This window comes from Scyliorhinus torazame, chromosome 1 (genome assembly GCF_047496885.1).
Source record: "Scyliorhinus torazame isolate Kashiwa2021f chromosome 1, sScyTor2.1, whole genome shotgun sequence".
NCBI lineage: Eukaryota > Metazoa > Chordata > Chondrichthyes > Carcharhiniformes > Scyliorhinidae > Scyliorhinus > Scyliorhinus torazame.
The window spans coordinates 342,229,184-342,249,726 of NC_092707.1; the positions used below are offsets into that span (position 1 = coordinate 342,229,184).

Consider the following 20,543-nt stretch of genomic DNA (forward strand, 5'->3'; position numbering starts at 1 on the left):
TTTTCAATAAAATATTTTTTTTTAAAAAAGTATTTCAGCTTTTCTCCAAGGTGCAATATTTCATAGAGATCCTTCCATTACCTTTTGGCAAAATGATCCTCCAGCATTCCTTTGAAGCCTCATGATTCCAGGTTCCACCCTCCTGTGCAGTGGCTTAAAAGATCAGAAAACACCCTTGATTTCTGACAACCCACTGCTTTGGTTTCAAACTGCATCCATACTGGTTACTTCCAAAACTTGACTGCAAATGCCATAAACTGCCTTTAATTGAGAGGATTGCTGCAAAGTTCTTCTTTACGCTTCCAGTTAAACAAATCTTCCAGTTGTTTTTTCTTCCCCTTTACCAACTTTGTCTTATACTAAATGCCAACTCTCGCCAAGGTTCCTTAGACAACACCTTCCAAACCCACAACCACTACCATCTAGAAGGACAAGAGCAGCAGATATCTGGGGACCCCCCTCCAAGTCACTCACCAACCTGACTTGGAAATATATCACTGTTCCTTCACTGTTGCAGCGGCAAAATTCTGGTACTCCCTGCCTAACAGCACAGTGGGTGTACCTACACCTCAGGGACTGCAGTGGTTCATGAAGGCAGCTCACCACCAGCTTCTGAAGGGCAACCAGGGATGGGCAATAAATGCTGGCCTAACCAGTGATGCCCACATCCTGCAAATGAATAAAAATAAATAATAATAATAATGGCAGGCTTCTTCATGAATGATAGACATAGCACTTATTCTACTTCATGTGTAGGTCTGACCTTATCTCTTGACACCCAAAGAGTTACAAGCTACATAAGACCCTGATGCGCGATCAATTACACTCAAGACAAAGTGATTTCATAACTGAAGGCTTTAATCTACTAGAACTTGTTCCCCAGCAGCTTTGGTACAGAAAGTGAAGGCTGCTGGGATGGCACCGTTTCTTATACTCCACCTGTCAGGGTGGAGCTACATAACAACAGCCAATGGTAGACTCCTGGGTCTAACCAATGGTCATCAGCCTCTTAGGTACCGCAATACCTGGTACTACCACATTCACCCTCTGTTAAAAAAAGAGTCCGGCGGGTGTGGTGGCCAGTGGTAACAGTCGCCTTTAACATGGTATGATCAGGTATGGAGGTACCGTGGTGTCGAGGATATTTACAAAGTGTTCGTTCACAGTTAACGTCACAGCGAAGCAATCAGTCGATCGGGTGGCCTGGTCGTCCTACTGGAGCGTCTGGGCTTCGGTGGTGATTCTGGTGGGGATCCCAGGGGTTGCGACTCCGGGAGCGTAGTTTCGGCCTCCCTGGCAGCTTCGTCACCCCTAGACGGCGCTGTTGGGGCAAACGGTTGACACGGGGGGAGGGCACCTGTAGGGGGCGTCGGTGGGCGGGCAGGCCTAGGCAGGAGCGGAGCGGCGGGAGTACTGACCCCTCCCACTGCTGTGGAGGGGGTGGGGGTGGGGTAATGGTTCGGGTGCACGTGGGGTTCCGGCGGGCGCCAGGTCCCGAAGGGAGACTGTATCTTGCCGGCCGTCAGGGAACGCCACGTAGGCGTACTGGGGGTTAGCGTGCAGCAGGTGGACCCTCTCGACCAACGGGTCCGACTTGTGCGCCCGCACATGCTTCCGAAGCAGGATTGGTCTGGGTGTCGCCAGGTTGGGAGCGAGGTCCCGGAGGAGGACTTCCTGGGGAAAACAAGGAGATGTTCATGAGGTGTCTGATTTGTGGTTGTACAGAGCAGCAACGGGATGGAGTGGAGGGCCTTCGGGAGGACTTCTTGCCAGCAGGAGACTGGGAGACTCCTGGACCATAGGGCCAGTAGAACAGTCTTCCAGACCGTTCCGTTCTCCCTCTCCACCTGTCCGTTTCCCCGGGGGTTGTAACTGGTCGTCCTGCTCGAGGCGATGCCCTTGCTGAGCAGGAATTAACGCAGTTCGTCACTCATAATGGAGGACCCCCTATCACTGTGTATGTACACGGGGAAACCGAACAGTGTAGGGCCTTGATGACGGTGGTTGTGGTCATGTCTGGGCAGGGGATGGCGAATGGGAACCGGGAGTACTCGTCAATCACATTCAGGAAATACGTGTTGCGGTCGGTGGAGGGGAGGAGGCCTTTGAAATCCATGCTGAGGCGTTCAAAGGGACGGGAAGCCTTTATCAGGTGTGCCCTCTCTGGCTGGTAGAAGTGCGGTTTGCACTCTGCGCAGATTTGGCAGTCCATGGTGACTGTCCTGACTCCTCGATGGAGTAGGGCAGGTTGCGGGTCTTGATGAAGTGGAAGAAACGAGTGACCCCCGGGTGGCAGAGGTCCTCGTGGAGGGCTCGGAGGCTGCACAAGTGCCGCAGGACAGGGCATCAGGAGGCTCGTTTAGCTTCCCCAGACGGTACAAGATCTCGTAGTTGAAGGTGGAGAGTTCTATCCTCCACCGCAAGATCTTGTCGTTTTTAATCTTGCCCCGCGGTACATTATCGAACAGGAAGGCTACCGACCGTTGGTCCGTGAGGAGAGTGAATCTCCTGCCGGCCAGGTAATGCCTCCGATGTCTCACAGCTTCTACTATGGCTTGTGCCTCTTTTTCGACCGAGGAATGGCGAATTTCGGAAGCATGGAGGGTACGGGAGAAGAAAGCCACGGGGCTGCCTGCTTGGTTGAGGGTGGCCGCCAGAGCTATGTCTGACGCATCGCTCTCGACCTTGAAGGGGAGGGACTCGTTGATGGCGCGCATCATGGCCTTTGCAATGTCTGCTTTGATGCGGCTGAAGGCCTGGCGGGCCTCCGTCGACAGAGGGAAGGTTGTGGACTGGATTAAGGGTCGGGCTTTGTCTGCGTAGTTGGGGACCCACTGTGCGTATTAGCTGAAAAACCCGAGGCAGCACTTCAGGGCCTTGGGGCAGTGAGGGAGGGGGAACTCCATAAGGGGGCACTACGTAGCCTAGAATGACTAGACGGTCGGTGTTAAACACGCATTTATCCTTATTGTATGTCAGGTTAAGGATTTTCGCGGTCTGGAGAAATATGCGGAGGTTGGTGGCGTGGTCCTGCTGGTCATGGCCGCAGATGGTGACGTTATCCAGATACGGGAACGTTGCACGTAAGCCGTACCAGTCAACCATTCGGTACATCTCTCGCTGGAAGACCGAAACCCCATTAGTGAACTCTTAAAAATTGATAGAGCCGCCCATCTGCTTCGAAGGCAGTGTACTTGCGGTCACTATTACGGAGGGGTAGCTGGTGGTAGGCGGACTTGAGATCCACCGTGGAGAAAACCTTGTATTGTGCGATCCTGTTTACCAGGTCGGCTATACGGGGGAGAGGGTACACGTACAGCTGCGTAAACCTATTGATGGTCTGGCTGTAGTCAATGACCATCCTATGCTTCTCCCCGGTCTTTACCATCACTACTTGAGCTCTCCAGGGACTGTTGCTCGCTTCAATGACCCCTTCCCTCAGTAGCCTGTGGACCTCTGACCTGATGAAGGTCCGGTCCAGGGCACTGTACCGCCTGCTCCTGGTGGCGACGGGTTTGCAATCTGGGGTGAGGTTCGCAAACAGGGAAGGTGGGTCGACCTTAAGGGTAGCGAGGTCGCAGACAGTAAGGGGAGGTATAGGGCCGCCGAATTTAAAGGTCAGGCTTTGCAAATGGCATTGGAAGTCGAGTCCCAGGACGGTAGCCGCGCAGAGGTGCGGCAGGACATACAGGCAGAAACTGTTGAATTTCCTGCCTTGGACAGTGAGGTTCGCTAGGCAGAACCCCTTTATCTCCACATAGTGTGACCCGGAGGCCAGGGGGATCCTTTGGTTTACAGGGTGAGTTACAAGTGAACAGCGCCTTACCGTGTCGGGGTGAACAAAGCTTTCAGTGCTCCCAGAGTCAATCAGGCAAGACGTCTCATGGCCTTTGATGAAGACCGTCGTTGTAGCTCTTGCGAGTGTCCGGGGTCGACTTTGGTCCAGTGTCACCGAGGCCAGATGAAGCAGTTGCGAGTTCTGATCGGGCAGTGTGTAGTTGGCCGTGCTGGGGGCCTGGGGCCCCATCCAAGATGGCGTCACCCATGGGTCGCACATGGTGTTCGGGGATGAACAAGATGGCGGCGGCGATGGACAAAATGGCAGCGCCCACCCGTCCAGCGTGATGTCCGGGGGGCAAGATGGCCGTGCCCGTGGGTCGCACGTGGCCCTAGGATAGGGGGGTGGCGGTGAGCGTTGGCCGGTCGGGGCCTGAAGGGGGGGTTGCCGCGGCGGTCCGGAGTCACTGGAGACCGCGGCAATGGCGCAGGCCTGGCAGACCCCCACAAAGTGGCCCTTCTTGCCGCACCCTTTGCAGGCGGCGGTGCGGGCCGTGCAGCGCGTGGGCCGTCGCGTAGCGCAGGCCTGCGGGGTCAGGGGGAAGGTCTGTGGGGCTGCCGCTGTGGGGTGCCACACAGCCCAGGGGGCCGCCGCCCGGTCGGGCGCATAGGATTGCACGTTGTTGTAGGCAACGTCCATGGACCCTGCCAGGGCCCGTGCTTCTCTCAGTCCCAGGGTGTCCCTTTCTAGGAGTCTTCGGCGGATATCTGAGGAGCTCATACCTGCTACGAAAGCATCCCTGATTAAAAGTTCCGTGTGCTCACTCCCCGAAACTTGCGGGCAGCCACAGTTTCAGCCCAGCACCAGTAGCACCCTGTAGAAATCTTCCAACGATTCCCCGGGGCTTTGCCGTCTCGTTGCAAGCAGGTGACGTGCGTAGACCTGATTTACCGGTGGGATATAATGTCCTTCTAACAGTTCGATCGCGGCATCATAGTTCTCCGCCTCCTCGATAAGGGTGTAGATCCCAGGGCTGACCCTTGAGCGCATGAGATGCATTTTCTGTCCTTCTGAGGGGGTGCCTCCGGCCGTCTCGAGGTAGCCTTTAAAGCACGCCAGCCAGTGTTTAAATATTGCAGCCGAGTTCTCCACGTGGGGGCTGAGTTGAAGGCACTCCGGTTTGATTCGGAGATCCATCCTTCCAGCTCGTCTAGTAGATTAAATTGATGCGCAATCAATTACACTCAAGACGAAGTGATTTCATAACTGAAGGCTTTAATCTACTAGAACTTGTTCCCCAGCAGCTTCGGTACAGAAAGTGAAGGCTGCTGGGATGGCACCGTTTCTTATACTCCACCTGTCAGGGCGGAGCTATGTAACAACAGCCAATGGTAGACTCCTGGGTCTAACCAATGGTCATCAGCCTCTTAGGTACCGCAATACCTGGTACTACCACAGACCCAAAGCTGAACAGTCTCTTAGCTGCTTTTCCCAGCATCAATGGAGTCTTGCCTGCTGCCTATGCATTAACTGAATTCACAGAGATAAACTCAAAACAAATAATCTAGGTAAACTCCACCCATTGCTATGGCAATTTAATACACAAGACCAGTTCCTAGGTAGAAATGCAAATGATGTACCTTTTAATTCCAAAGCTTTCCTTAATTTGGGGAAAGCACATCAATAACATATTTTTACTGGAATGATTACAGATGTCATGTCTCCAGTTCTTCAGCCAAGTAAGCCTGCCATTTTAAACTCTTGCCCTTTTATTCTGACTTTATCGCGTTAACGCAAGTTGGCTTAACTCTGTGGTTTGTCAGCCCCTAGATGTTTACCGGGGTATTTCCCCACTGAACCTTGTTTTAATAATCTTACATGCAAAAAGCTATATCTCTAAAACATGAACTTTGACATTAGGCATAAATAACACCATGTAATGGTAGAACTCCATAAAAAAACTAATTTATTGTGCTTCATTTAAGTACTTAACGAGCAAATTTTCCATGGTGTTCATAATGAATCATCTGTTGGGCAATTAAGGTAACAGCCCTCAGAATGTATAATAATTAAACTTTGTGTGGCCAGTTAAATCTACAGCTTTGCAGAATACATTGTTGGATGCTCCAAAACCCCTACTGTTATAAAACAATATATTGTCCCACTTACTGAGACAAATGTCACAGGAGATTTGCACGAGTATTTTGAAATGAACAAACAAAGAACAAAGAACAAAGAAATGTACAGCACAGGAACAGGCCCTTCGGCCCTCCAAGCCCGTGCCGACCATACTGCCCGACTAAACTACAATCTTCTACACTTCCTGGGTCCGTATCCTTCTATTCCCATCCTATTCATATATTTGTCAAGATGCCCCTTAAATGTCCCTATCGTCCCTGCCTCCACTACCTCCTCCGGTAGTGAGTTCCAGGCACCCACTACCCTCTGCGTAAAAAACTTGCCTCGTTGCTGTGTAAAATGATGCTGAATTGGAGGCTTTTGGTCTTCGACACTTAGGACTATATAGAAGTTGCTTACTGTACTATGGATGTGTCTCTTGCCCAAACCCTGTGAAAAAAAGATGTGGCGTGCCCTACATGTTCAATACTAAATGTCCGAAAAGGGAGAAATGTGAGGAACTATTTAATTGCTCATAATTCACATTATTCATCAACTCAACATTGCTGCATTGGGGCTGGTGGCAGAGTGTGGCAAAACAAAATCTGAGGGTGCACTCTCATGGCACAGTTTAGGTAAACGATGAACGGGCTAAGTATTGGAGTGAAGATGCAGAGCACAAATCCCAGTCACCCTAACTGTGACACTCTCCGGCATTGTCTTACCTCGAATGTTCAAAGCCGATGCAGGTGCTGACGCGGTGTTTTCCCTTTGTCCTTCGGTGCCGGTTGCCAGGCGACCTAACAAAAACAACACACAAAATTCGATGATGGGGTACCCTCTTTGGGGAGGAGGCTGGAAGCTTGAGAAGCTCTCGAGATGGGCTGGCACTAACACATGGCACCGAAACACTACTCCTTCAAATTGTTTTTTAAAAGATGCTCCTATATAGGGGGCACGGTCCGATCACAATTATAGAAAATGCACTGCACAACGACTGCAAAATTACAAGTAGAGGGAAAAATGCACAAATGCGTACACAATAAACGGTGGCGGTGTGAAATGCCTGATACGATGACTGGTCCACAGCAGTGGGTTCATCCATCCTGGCAGACATCCTATCGCCCCCCAGGGCCTGTAATTTGTACTGAGAGATTGATTATCCCTGAGCACTGAGCTCCAAAATACTGTCCCTGTCACAACATTGTTCAATTTGTCATTGAACACCAGGCGGGATTTCTATTTGGTTGTGTGTGTGTGTGTGTGTTTGAACAAAAGTCCTCAAGTCACCTACCTGTTGGATCGTTGGAGATTTTCCTCTTGAAGCAGCAGTCCTGGAAGAGGATCAGCCCGACGATGTTCACCGCCAGTCCCAGGGCGCCCACGATCAGCACCAGCTCCACGTCGTCCATCCTCTGCGGCTTGAACAGCCGGGTGATGGCCTCGGCGAAGATGGCGAAGGTGAGCGCGGCCAGGAAGACGGCGTTGGCCAGCGCGCCCACCACCTCGGCCCTGGCGAAGCCGTACGTGTTGCGGTGGTGCCGCCGGATTTGCGACACTCTGGCCGCCGTCAGGCCGATGGCCAGCGAGATGAGGTCGGACAGCATGTTGAAGGAGTCGGACACCAGCGCGATGGAGTTGCCCAGGTGGCCGGACACCAGCTCCACCAGGAAGAAGCCGCCGGTGATCACCAGCATGAAGATCAAGCGGCAGTTCCTGCATCCCGCCATGGTGTCTGCAAGAGGCGGGAGCGGGCGAGTGCGGCGCCCTGTGCAGCCTAAACAAACATCGCCCCTGTACGGCAAGTCAAGTGTTACCCAGTGAGTTACTGATTGTGCCTGTCCCTATCCAGGGGTTTATCCACATCCCACCCAATCCAGTGGAGGATTGCGTGTTAAAATGATATGGGGAAGACCGCCTCAAAACCACATTCCTCAAGCTCAGAATAATCTGAAGCAAATCTTTTCACCATTTTGTGTGTGAGGGTGTGTTTGGTGTACTTTCTCCCTAAACTTCTCGTCAATATAAAAAAAACACTGTTCCGTAAACCTGTGCGCCTTTAAGAGCGGCTACGAATGGAAACAACGCGCGATGCCCAGCCTCATTGGAGTGGCTGTTTTGAAAAGTGGAAAGACAAGCGTGCCTGGAACCCACGTCGATTTATCGATTGAATTAATAGTGAAGCAGTCAGAGGTTTAACGGTGATTAAAGATATCAGCGGAAATTGCTGGGACTCTTCAGCAGGTCGGCCAGCAACCTGGGGGAGAGGGGAATAAGGGTAGTTGGGGGGGGGGGGGGGGTTGGTGGGGAATGCTTTAAGACTCCGACCACATTGGCGGGCAGCAAAATATTGGAGAATAACACTGGGTCGAAGCGGCCACGTTCCTGTCTACCAGCAATTTTCCCGAGGACCGGCTGCAATTAGTGTCGGAAGCGGAGCCATAGTTGAGGATCGCAAAGCCTTGCATTTTTCTACAGCGCTTTTCAACCTCTATCCGTGCTCTTCAAAGTCTAATAAAGTAAAATCGCCATTGTCCCAGGTGACAATCGGCTGCTTTCCCCTTTGAGGAGGAGAGCTGACTGGTGGTGATTTAACCCGATGATCATCACACCTCAGATAAGGGGCAAGGTTGTGTGGTAGTATCAGGTATTGCGGTACCGAGAGGCTGTAGACCATTGGGTAAGCCTAGCAGCTTACCATTGGCTGTTTGGTATGTGGCTCCGCCCTGACTGGCGGGGTATAAGAACAGCAGCCCTCATTCTGTACCGAAGCTGCTGGGGAACAGACCTAGTCTATTAAAGCCTTCAGTTATGATACAACCTCATCTTCGAGTCTAATTGATCGTGCATCAATTTAATAGACTACTCTTGTGATGAAAGAATGGATCTCCGAATCAAGCCAGAGTGTCTACAACTCAGCCCCCATGCGGAGAACTCGGCTGCGATTTTTAAGCACTGGCTGGCGTGCTTTAAAGGCTAGACGGCAAAGCCCCGGGGAATCGCTGGAGAACTTCTACCGTGTGCTACTGGTGCTGGGCAGAAACTGTGGCTGCCCGCAAGTTTTGGGCAGCGAGCACACAGAACTTCTAATCCGGGATACATTCGTAGCAGGTAGGAGCTCTTCAGAGATCCGACAAAGACTTTTAGAAAAGGACACCCTGGGACTGAGAGAAGCACGGGCCCTGGCAGGGTCCATGGATGTTGCCTCCAGAAACGCACAGTCCTGAGTGCCCGACCGCACGGCGGCCCCCTGGGCTGCGTGGTATCCCGCAGCGGCAGCCCCGCTGACCTTCCCCGTGTCCCCGCAGGCCTGCGCTGTAAGACGGCCCGCTAGCTCCGTTGGGCCCCGTTGCTTCTTCTGCGGGTGGCGAAGCGCCCCCACCAGCGCTGCCCAGCCCGCACCTCCACCTGCAAAGGGTGCGGCAAGAAGGGCCATTTTGTGGGGGTCTGCCAAGCACGAGCCGTGGCCGTGGTCTCCAACGACCTTCCCTTTGGGCCCCAGGCGGCCAGCACTCACCGCCACCACCCTATCTGAGGACCACGCCCAACCCACGGCCGCGGCCATCTTGCCCCTCGGACGCCACACTGGATGGATGGGTGGCCGCCATTTTGTCCATCCCTGCCACCATTTTGTACATCCCCGACCACTATGTGCGATCCATGGGAGACGCCATCTTGGATGGGGCCCCAGGCCCCCAGCACTGCCGACTACATGCTGCCCGATCACAGCCCACAACTGCTCCATCTGGCCTCGGTGACGCTGGACCAAAATCGACCTTGGACACTCGCAACAGCAACGACGACGATCTTCATCAACGGCCATGAGACGTCTTGCCTGATCGACTCTGAGAGCACGGAGAGCTTTATACACCCCGACACGGTAAGGCACTGTTCACTTGTTACCCACCCTGTAAACCAAAGAATCTCCCTGGCCTCCGGGTCACACTCAGTGGAGATAAAGGGGTTCTGCCGAGCAAACCTCACTGTCCAAGGCAGGAAATTCAACAATTTCTGCCTGTATGTCCTGCCGCACCTCTGCGCGGTTACACTCCTGGGGTTGGACTTCCAATGTAATTTGCAAAGCCTCACTTTTAAATTTGGCGGCCCTATAGCCCCCTTACTGTCTGCGGCCTCGCGACCCTTAAGGTCGACCCGCCTTCCCTGTTTACGAACCTCAACCCGGATTGCAAACCCGCCGCCACCAGGAGCAGGCGGTACAGCGCCCAAGACCGTACCTTCATCAGGTCAGAGGTCCAGAGGCTGCTGGGGGAAGGGGTCATTGAAGTGAGCAACAGTCCCTGGAGAGCTCAAGTAGTGGTGGTAAAGACCGGGGAGAAGCATAGGATGGTCATTGACTACAGCCAGACCATCAACAGGTTTACGCAGCTGGACGCGTACCCTCTCCCCCGTATAGCCGACCTGGTAAACAGGATCGCACAATACAAGGTCTTCTCCACGGTGGATCTCAAGTCCACCTACCACCAGCTACCCCTCCGTAATAGTGACTGCAAATACACTGCCTTCGAAGCAGATGGGCGGCTCTATCAATTTTTAAGGGTTGCTTTTGGTGTCACTAATGGGGTCTCGGTCTTCCAACGTGAGAAGGACCGAATGGTTGACCGATACGGCTTACGCGCAACGTTCCCGTATCTTGATAACGTCACCATCTGCGGCCATGACCAGCAGGATCACGACACCAACCTCTGAAAATTTCTCCAGACCACAAAAGTCCTTAACTTAACGTACAATAAGGATAAATGCGTCTTTAGCACTGACCGCCTAGCCATTCTCGGCTACGTAGTGCGAAATGGAGTTATCGGCCCTGACCCTGAACGCATGCCTTAAGGAGTTCCCCCTTCCTCACTGCTCCAAGGCCCTGAAGCGCTGCCTCAGGTTTTTCAGCTATCACGCACAGTGGGTCCCCAACTACGCAGACAAAGCCCGACCCCTAATCCAGTCCACAACCTTCCCCCTGTCGATGGAGGCCCGCCAGGCCTTCTGCCGCATCAAAGCAGACATTGCAAAGGCCACGATGCGCGCCATCGACGAGTCCCTCCCCTTCCAGGTCGAGAGCGATACGTCCGACGTAGCTCTGGCCGCCACCCTCAACCAAGCAGGCAGACCCGTGGCCTTCTTCTCCCGTACCCTCAATGCTTCAGAAATTCGCCATTCCTCGGTCGAAAACGAGGCTCAAGCCATAGTAGAAGCTGTGCGACACTGGAGGTATTACCTGGCCGGCAGGAGATTCACTCTCCTCACTGACCAACGGTCGGTAGCGTTCATGTTCGATAATGCACAGCGGGGCAAGATAAAAAACGACAAGATCTTGCGGTGGAGGATCGAACTCTCCACCTACAATTACGAGATCTTGTACCATCCTGGGAAGTTAAACGAGCCTCCCGATGCCCTGTCCCGCGGCACGTGTGCCACCGCACAAGTGGACCGCCTCTGAGCCCTCCACGAGGACCTCTGCCACCCGGGTGTCACTCGCTTTTTCCACTTCATTAAGGCCCGCAACCTTCCCTACTCCATCGAGGAGGTCAGGATAGTCACCAGGGACTGCCAAATCTGCGCGGAGTGCAAACCACACTTCTACCGGCCAGAGAGGGCGCACCAGATAAAGGCTTCACGTCGCTTTGAACGCCTCAGTATGGACTTCAAAGGCGCCCTCCCCTCCACCAACCGCAACACTTACTTCCTGAACGTGATTGACGAGTACTCCCGGTTCCCGTTCGCTATCCCCTGCCCCGACATGACCACTGTCATCAAGGCCCTCCAGGGTATCTTTACACTGTTCGGGTTCCCCGCGACATACACAGTGATAGGGGGTCCTCCTTTATGAGCGACGAACCGCGTCAATTCCTGCTCAGCAAGGGCATCGCCTCAAGCAGGACGACCAGTTACAACCCCCGGGGAAACGGGCAGGTAGAGAGGGAGAACCAAACGGTCTGGAAGACCTTCCTACTGGCCCTACGGTCCAGGAATCTCCCAATCTCCCGCTGGCAGGAATTCCTCCCGGAGGCCCTCCACGCCATTCGGTCGCTGCTCTGTACAACTACCAATCAGACACCTCATGAACATCTTGTCTTCCCCAGGAAGTCCTCCTCCGGGACCTCGCTCCCAACCTGGCTAGCAACACCCAGACCCATCCTGCTTCGGAAGCACGGCGGGCACACAGGTCGGACCCGTTGGTCGAGAGGGTCCACCTGCTGCACGCTAACCCCCAGTATGCCTACGTGGCGTTCCCTGACGGCCGGCAAGATACAGTCTCCCTCCGGGACCTGGCGGCCGCCGGAACCCCACGCACACCCAAACCATTGCCCCCACCCTATCCCCCCCCCCCCCACAGCACCTCACTGGGGGGTCGGTGCTTCCGCCGCTCCTACCTAGGCCATCCCACCCACCGACGCCCCCTACAGGTGCCCCCCTCTCGTGTCAACCATTTGCCCCACCAGCGCTGCCTAGGGGGTGACGAAGCTGCCATGGACAACGAAGCCACGCTCCAGGAGTCGCAGACGCCCGGACCCCAGCCAGAACCACCACAGAGGCTCAGACAATCCAGGAGGATGACCAGGCCACCCGACCGACTGATTGCTACACTGTAACTGTACATGAATACTGACTATATATATATATATTTCCCACACTTGTAAATACTCACGGTACCTCCATATCTGATCATACTATGTTCAATGCAATTGTAACCACTGGCCACCACCCCCGCCGGACTCTTTTTTAACAGGGGGTGAATGTGGTAGGATCAGGTATTGCGGTACCCGAGAGACTGTAGACCATTGGGTAAGCCTAGCAGCTTACCAGTGGCTGTTTGGTACGTGGCTCCGCCCTGACAGGCGGGGTATAAGAACAGCTGCCGTCCCAGCAGCCCTCATTCTGTACCGAAGCTGCTGGGGAACAGATCTAGTCTATTAAAGCCTTCAGTTATGATACAACCTCGTCTTCGAGTCTAATTGATCGTGCATCAGGTTGCGAAGGGAATAGCCTTCATGAATAACCACAGCCCCAAGAGGAACTGAACCCGCACTGTTGGCCTTGCTCTGCATCACAAACCAGCTGTCCAGCTAACTGATCTAAACAGGGCAGTGTTTGGTGCCCATTCCTAATTGCCCTACAGAAGATGGTGGTGAGCTGCTTTCTTGAACCACTGCAGTCCATGTTGTGGAGGTACATCCACAGTTTTTTTTTAATGTATTTACAGGATGTGGGAGTCACTGGTTAGGCCAGCAATTATTGTCAATACCTAGTTGCCCTTCAGAAGGTGGTGGTGAGCCTTCTTAAACCGCTGCAGGTACACCCACTGTGCTGTTAGGGAGACAGTTCCAGGATGTTGCCCCAGTGAGAGTGAAGGAACGGCGATATATTTCCAAGTCAGGTTGGGTGTGACTTGGAGGGGAACCTCCAGGTGGTGAAGTTCCCAGGTATCTGCTGCTCTTGTCCTTATTGATGGTAGTGGTCATGGGTTTGGAAGGTGTTGTCTAAGGAACCTTGGTGAGTTACTGCAATGCATCTCGTAGATGTTACACTGTTTGTCGGCGGTGGAGGGTTCGGATGTTAGTGGAAGGGGGAGCAATCAAGCGGGCTGCTTTGTCCTGGATGGTGTCAAACTTCTTGAGTGTGTTGGAGCTGCGCTCATCCAGGCAAGTGGAGAGTATTCCATTACACTCCTGACTTGTGCCTTGTAGATGGTGGACAAGTTTTGGAGGTCAGGAGGTGAGTTACTCGCTGTAGGGTTCCTAGCCTTTGACCTGCCCTGGTAGCCACAGTATTAATATGGCTAGTCCAGTTCAGTTTCAGATCAATGGTAACCCCCAGGATGTTGATTGTGGGGATTCAGCTATGGTAATGGCATTGAACGTCAAGGGGCAGTGGTTAGATCCCCTCTTGTAGCAGATGTTCATGGCCTGGCACTTGTGTGGTCCTGTTAGGGAGGGAGTTCTAGAAATTTGACCCAGTGACTGAAGGAGCGGAGATATATTTCCAAGTCAGGATGGTTAGTGACTTGGAGACGTCCAGGTGGTAGTGTTCTCAGTGATGTGAGAATAACTAGAGACTAATTTGTTTCATTCAGTGAGGGATAAATATTGACTAGGGACACCTGGGATTCTCCCAAACAGCACATTGGTCACACACAACGGCAGGAGATCATCAGTGGAGATGGGGCAAGATTGGTGGGTGGGGGTGGGGGGACGTGGTCATTGTTATATCAAACGGCCAGGCATTCAGCTCAACACAGCAGATGGCAAAGCTCAGGACAATTATAGCAATACATTGCATTGTAAAGTTACTGCTCAATGGAATCCCAACTACAATAAAGCTTTGGATGAGCACCCCTGCAACAAAGGTGGGTTGCCCAAGGGACTGAAGACCAATATTCTGTAGCGGCTCCAAAGGGAACTGGGTACCATCTACTCAGCTTGGCAGTGCCTCTAATGAGGTAAGTGAGGGTGAGGACCTCCGTAAGGACCGGGTCAGCAATGGAAGGAAGAGCAAAAGCAGGGATGGCACCATGCTGTGGAACCACCCACACCTAAACAGCAGAGAGGAACTGAATGCTGGTCATAAGCTCAAAGAAGACTCCTTGCCCCTCACACAAGCTCAGTTTCATGGACCTCTGACAGCAACAGTGCCTCTGAGGATGTCTGTCACAGCTGGTGTTCCCTGACCCATGTGTCCTTTTGGAGTAGGACCATTGGTCATGACGAGCTGGTGGCCACCCATTGCCTGTAAGAGTGAAGCTAAGCAGTGGTGCTGAGCTTTTGTGCATCAGAACCCTTCAGGAGCCAGCTGCTGTCATTTGCAGATCTCGTAATCTGTCACCATGATTGTATCACACAAGTAACAGATGCCTTGTGTGTGAGAGCATCGACTGCAAGCGGTTTAAACTGATGTTCCCAGTAAGGCCCAGAGGGCTGTCAATTCGACATCTGTGGCAGGATTTCCCCAGATTCAAGACATAACAGGCTGCACCCCAGTGCTATTGAGGCAGTCAGAGCAGCCAGGTATGTTTGTAAATCGGAAAGGATTCCGTTTCTTCAATGTGCAGCTGGTATACTATCACCACAAAAGGATCTTGGAAGTTTGGGCTCGGTTTCTGGGAAGCGGCCATGGATCTCGCATATTGAGCAGTCTCAGAGGTTCAAATATTCATGCTGCCAGGCAGCCTCCTTGGATGGCTCCTGGGTGACAAAGGGGTAGTTTCTAAAGGTGATGATGCCAGTGTGGAACCACATCAGAAGCATGTGAGATACAACAGCCGCCATTTGACAACCAGAGTGACCATCAGGCAGGCCATTGACTTGCTGAAAGGGACACACCTTCCAATAAGCAGCCTTTCACAAGTCTCTCAATTTGTGGCAGTGGGCTGTACTTTAAACAACTTGGTGCTGCAAAGAGAAGTCATGCAGAGTGAAATGTGTCCTCAAAGGAAGAAAAAGAGGCAGAGACCGATCATCCTGGTTAAGAATGGCCATGCCTAGGAAGCACTGATGGCTTTGCCCATTGATATGATTGCCAGGAAAGTTTGGGACTCCCTCATCCAGACAAGGTCCATCTGCCTCTTCCCCTGCTGTCACTGGCATCCAAGTCCATGTGAATGTGATTGTGGCTGCCTTATATCCTCAACCATCCATACTTACACTTTCTCCCAGCTTCACACCCATTTTACCCTCAGCAATAACCTGACCTGCTACCACCCTGCCAGTTTGTTTCGGTTGATGACTTTTCATCAGAAGTGGAATAAGTTCAAAGAACAATACAGCACAGGACCAGGCCCTTCGGCCCTCCAAGCCTGTACCGGTTATGATACCAGCCTTGGCCAAAACCCTCAGCACTTCCTATTACTGAATCCCTCTATACCCATCCTATCCATGTATTTGTCAAGATGCCATTTTGAACACTATTAATGTATCTGCTTCCACAACCTCCCCTGGCAACGCATTCCAAGCACTCATCACCCTCTGTGTAAAAGAACTACCTCGCACATCTCCTCTAAAGTTTGCCCCACGGACCTTAAACCTATGCCCCCTAGTGACTGACCCCACCAGCCTGGGAAAGAGTGCATGCCCATCCACCCTATCGATGCCCCTCATAATTTTGTAGACATCTATCAGGTCGCCCCTCAACCTCCATCATTCTAATGAAAACAGTCCAAGTCTATTCAGCCTCTCTGCATAGTTAACACCCTTCAGAACAGGCAACATCCTGGTAAACCTCCTCTGCACGCCCTCCAAAGCTTCTACATCCTGCTGGTAGTGTGACAATCAGAATTGTGCACAATATTCCAAGTGTGGCCTTACCAAGGTTTAATATAACTGTAGCATGACTTGCCAGTTTTTATACTCGTCCCCCGTCCAATGAAGGCAAGCATTCTGTTAGTGGAAGAAATGGCTATATGTATCAAAGAATTGATATAAGTAATAATAAAGATGTCTCAAGTATTATAGCAATACAGGTCAAGGAAAAACCAGTAGGCAAAGGGTTAAAATGTTGAACCTTAAAGAAGAGTCACCTGCACTCGGGATAATTCAATCATCCTATAGGGCATTAGGAGAAGAATGGGGATCCACATCACAGAAACCATGGCTCCAGCCTGTCTGTAAGAGATTCATTGTCCAGCCCAGAGCAGGGAATAAAAACACATTAACACCCCATCAAGGAGTTCAGGTTAAGGGAAATATGTTGAATAGAATCCAGGAGAATGTAAAGAAGCATTGTATTAGTTGATCGTTTTCCCATTAAAGGGCCCAGAAAGTATGCATACTGATCACCTTGTATTGTTCCGAATGAATTGATGACGTCAATGCCTACTTGTAACTCTGAAAGAACTTTAAATATATCTGCATGTAACTCTGAATATGATCAGAGCTGATTTTTGCGAGCTAAGGGTAGCAGCAGAATCTATCTCTCCTGTGTGCACACAGCAATTCCGAATAACGCAACTTTTACAACCCCACGCGGTCGAGAAAAGACTCTGAGCATTTCTTCCCTCCAACACATTCTATATGCTTTCTTGACTACCTTGTCCGCTTGTGTTTCCACTTTCAAAGATCCGTGGACCTGCACGCCCAGATCTCTCTGACTTTCTATATTCCTAAGAGTTTTGCCATTGACTATATTTCCCCCCCTACGTTAGACCTACCTAAACACATTACCTCACATTTGTCCGGATTATCTCCATTTTCCATTTCTCTGCTGAAGTATCCAACCTATCTATGCCCTGCTGTATCTTCTGACAGTCCTCAACACTATCTGCCACTCCATCAACCTAGGTGTCATCCGCAAACTTACTAATCAGACTGGCTACATTTTCCTCCAAATTGTTTATGTATACTCCAAACAACAGAGGCCCCAGCACAGATCCTGTGGAACACCACTAGTCACAACCTTCCATTTCAGTTGAAATGATTAAATGGAATTAGCCTACAATGCATTTAAATGCACTGTACAATATATTCTTACATGTTATTTGAAGATGAAATAGGCTTTTAAAATATAATTTTGAAGATGATTAACACAAATCTCAATTTATCCAGAGAATCAGAGTTTATAGGGTGCAGAATGAGGCCATTCAGACCATTATGTCTGCTCCGGCTCTCTGACTGAGAAATTCATCTAATGCCATTCCCCCACATTATCCCCATGATCCTGCACATTCTTCCTTTTCAGATAACAGTCTGAATACCTTTGAATACTTCAATTGAACCTGACTCCACCATATGTTTAGGCAGCACATTCCAGACCAGAACAACTCGTTGCATGAAAAAAAAAATTCTCGTATCACTTTTGCTTCTTTTGTCAGTTACTTGAAATCTCTGTCCACTCATTCTTGATCCTTTCACAAGGGGAACAGTTTCTCCATTTCTACTCTGTCCAGCAGAGATGGAATTACACTTTTGAGGGCCCCGCACTCTCCTTCACTGCGGGGCCCTTGTTGGTGATCAGGCCTCTGCTTTTGCCCTCGCCAGTCCGGTTGCTGCCCAGCCCTCTCACTCTCATCCCTGGCCTCACCGCCACACTGCTCACCAAAAACCACAACACCAGCACTTGCCTAGCCTTCGCACCTCCTGACTGCTCACCTCTCACTCAGGTGGCCAGGCCTCAACAACCATAATTGAGCTTGTGGCTGGCTGCTCCGTGGTGGCTTTATCTGTCCTGGCCTCTGTTTCGTTGGATGCTTGCTCTTCCTCCTCACCCCTGAGCTGGAGGTTGAGAGTTGACCCACTGCTCCCTTCAGCAACAGTTGACCAGCACTTCCTCACCTCACCAAAAGCTTTGCAGGCTTTTACCCTGATGTTATGTCAGCGACCTCACTTTTGGCTCAGGCTACCTGCCGGGCCAAATGTCAGAATCCTGACTGCTGCTTCACTCAATGAAAGTTCTGAAACTTCACACCAATTCAGGAGATCCGTCTGAATTGCTCTAAGTCTTCAACACCTGGCAAAATGTTTTCCCACTCTAAAGGGGAGTCCGCCAATCAGAGCCCGATGTTGTTTTGTATTGCCTGCTATAGGCTCAAATTGAGCCTATCAGCAAATTCAAAGCTATCAGGCTCTGATTGGTGCTCCCCCACCACAGTTACCTCTCTGTATGGGGCTTCCCATTGGCTGTGTGTTTCATCGTAAATCTATTTCTGCTGTCCAGACCCCTTATGATTTTGAATTCTTCTATCAATCTCCTCTCAGCCTTCTCTTCATCAAGGAAAGAGATCCATTCTCTCCAATCTATCTTCACAACTGAAGTTCCTCATCCCTGGAATCATTCTCATAAATCTTTTCTGCACTCTCTCTAATGCCTTCACATATTTCCTAAAGTCCAGTGCCCAGAACTGGACACAATACTCCAGTGCAGGCTGAAATAGTGTCTTATACAAGCTCAACATAACCTCCTTGCTTTTGTACTCTTTGCCCCTATTAATAAAGCCTAGGATACTGTAGGCATTATTAACCACTCTCTTAACCTGTCCCACCACCTTCAATGACTTTATCATATATACACCATCGCTCCTCTGCTTCTGACCCTCTTTAAATTTGTACCCTTTATTTTGTACTGTTTCTCTATGTTCTTCCAGCCACAATGAATCACTTCACATTTCTCTGCATTGAACTTCATCTGCCACTAGTCCACCCATTCCACCAACATGTCAGTGTCCTTTTGAAGTTATACACTATCCTCCTCACAGTTCACAAGGCCTCCAAGTCTTGTAATAATAATCTTTTATTGTCACAAGTATGAAGTTACTGTGAAAAGCCCCTAGTCGCCACATTCCGGCGCCTGTTCGGGTAAGCTGGTACGGGAATTGAACCCGCGCTGCTGCCCTTGTTCTGCATTACAAACCAGCTGTCTAGCCCACTGAGCTAAACCAGCCCTATCATCCACAAATTTTGAAATTGCACCAAGGTCTAGGTTATTAACATATATCAGAAAGAGCAAGGGCCCCAGCACTGACTCCTGGGGATTTCCACAACAGACCTTCATCCGGCCTGAAAAAAACACAACTCTGTTTCTTGTAACTCAGCCAATTTCAAATCCATGGTGTTGCTGTCCCTTTTATTCCATAAGCTATAACATTGCTCACACAGTCTGTTGTGCGGCACTGTATCAAATGTCTTTTGGAAGTCCATGTACACCATATCAACAGCATTACTCTCACAAACCCTCTCAGTTATTTCTTCAAAAAACTTCAGCAAGTTAGTTAAACAAGATTTTTCCTGAAGAGATTGACAATGTCTTTCCTTAATTAACCCACACTTGTTGATGTGACGATGAATTTTACCTCAATTTTTTGTTTCTTGAAGTCTCCCATCACCAAAATTAAACTGACTTGTTTGTAGTTGCTGGACTTATCTTTACACATTTTTTGAACAAGGATGTAACATTTGCAATTCTCCAATCCTCTGGCACCACACCTGAGGCTAAGGAGGGCTGGAATATCCACAAAGATCTCTAGTCCAAACTAACCACATGAGAACATCCTCCAGGATTTATTACAGTTCCGAGTCCCTTTGGAAGAAAATATCAAGCATCAGTGGTCAAAGATGCAAAGACAGAGATACTATAAAGCATGCTATGCTGATAATCAGAAGCACACACACCAATAGGTCAGGGGGTCTCATTCTTGTTGCCTCTGAGGCCCTCCTCCCATGTTCTAAATATTCCACAGATCTCTTGTAACGTAGGTACTTTTTCCAACATCCATCGTGTTTTGCTTTCATATCCTTACCTGCCTATATTTGGTGTAAAACGGATACTAATCCCTCCCTCTGCTCCCCAAGAAAGGATATACATAGGAAATTTACAGATATAAATCAAAAAAAAGTTACGTCCGCATTGGATCTAGTAATGGGGAATGGCAAATAAGTAAAAGGGGAATATTTAGGCAATAGTGACCATAATACAATACACTTGATGATAGAGAAGGGCATAAATATGATGAAAACCAGGCTAATAAACTGGAGAAAATCTGATTTTGTGTGGTTAAGAATAAAAAGTAGGCAATTATATATATATTTTTTTACAAATAATTTTTATTAAGGTTTTTATAAAATATCAATAACAAAATGAAAAAGGAACCCAACAGGGTTAAGTACAAAACACAGTCTACCAAAAGCAACCCTCCATACCCCCCTCCCCC

At 50.4% G+C, this 20,543-nt stretch overlaps 1 protein-coding gene across 2 annotated transcripts in view; it reads right to left on the minus strand.

The window, feature by feature from the left end:
• slc30a10 (solute carrier family 30 member 10) overlaps positions 1-8,100 on the minus strand; it is a 64,057-nt gene extending 55,957 nt beyond the window's left edge. Inside the window, exons 1-2 of one of the 2 annotated variants that reach the window (XM_072509413.1) lie at positions 7,191-8,100; positions 6,622-6,696 (exon numbers count right to left, since the gene is read on the minus strand). In XM_072509413.1, coding sequence (XP_072365514.1) covers positions 6,622-6,696; positions 7,191-7,626 — 511 coding nt within the window. In that variant the 5' untranslated portion in view covers positions 7,627-8,100. The remainder of the gene's footprint in view (positions 1-6,621; positions 6,697-7,190) is intronic. The other variant, XM_072509403.1, reaches the window with a different exon arrangement.
• Between the last annotated feature and the right edge of the window lie 12,443 nt (positions 8,101-20,543).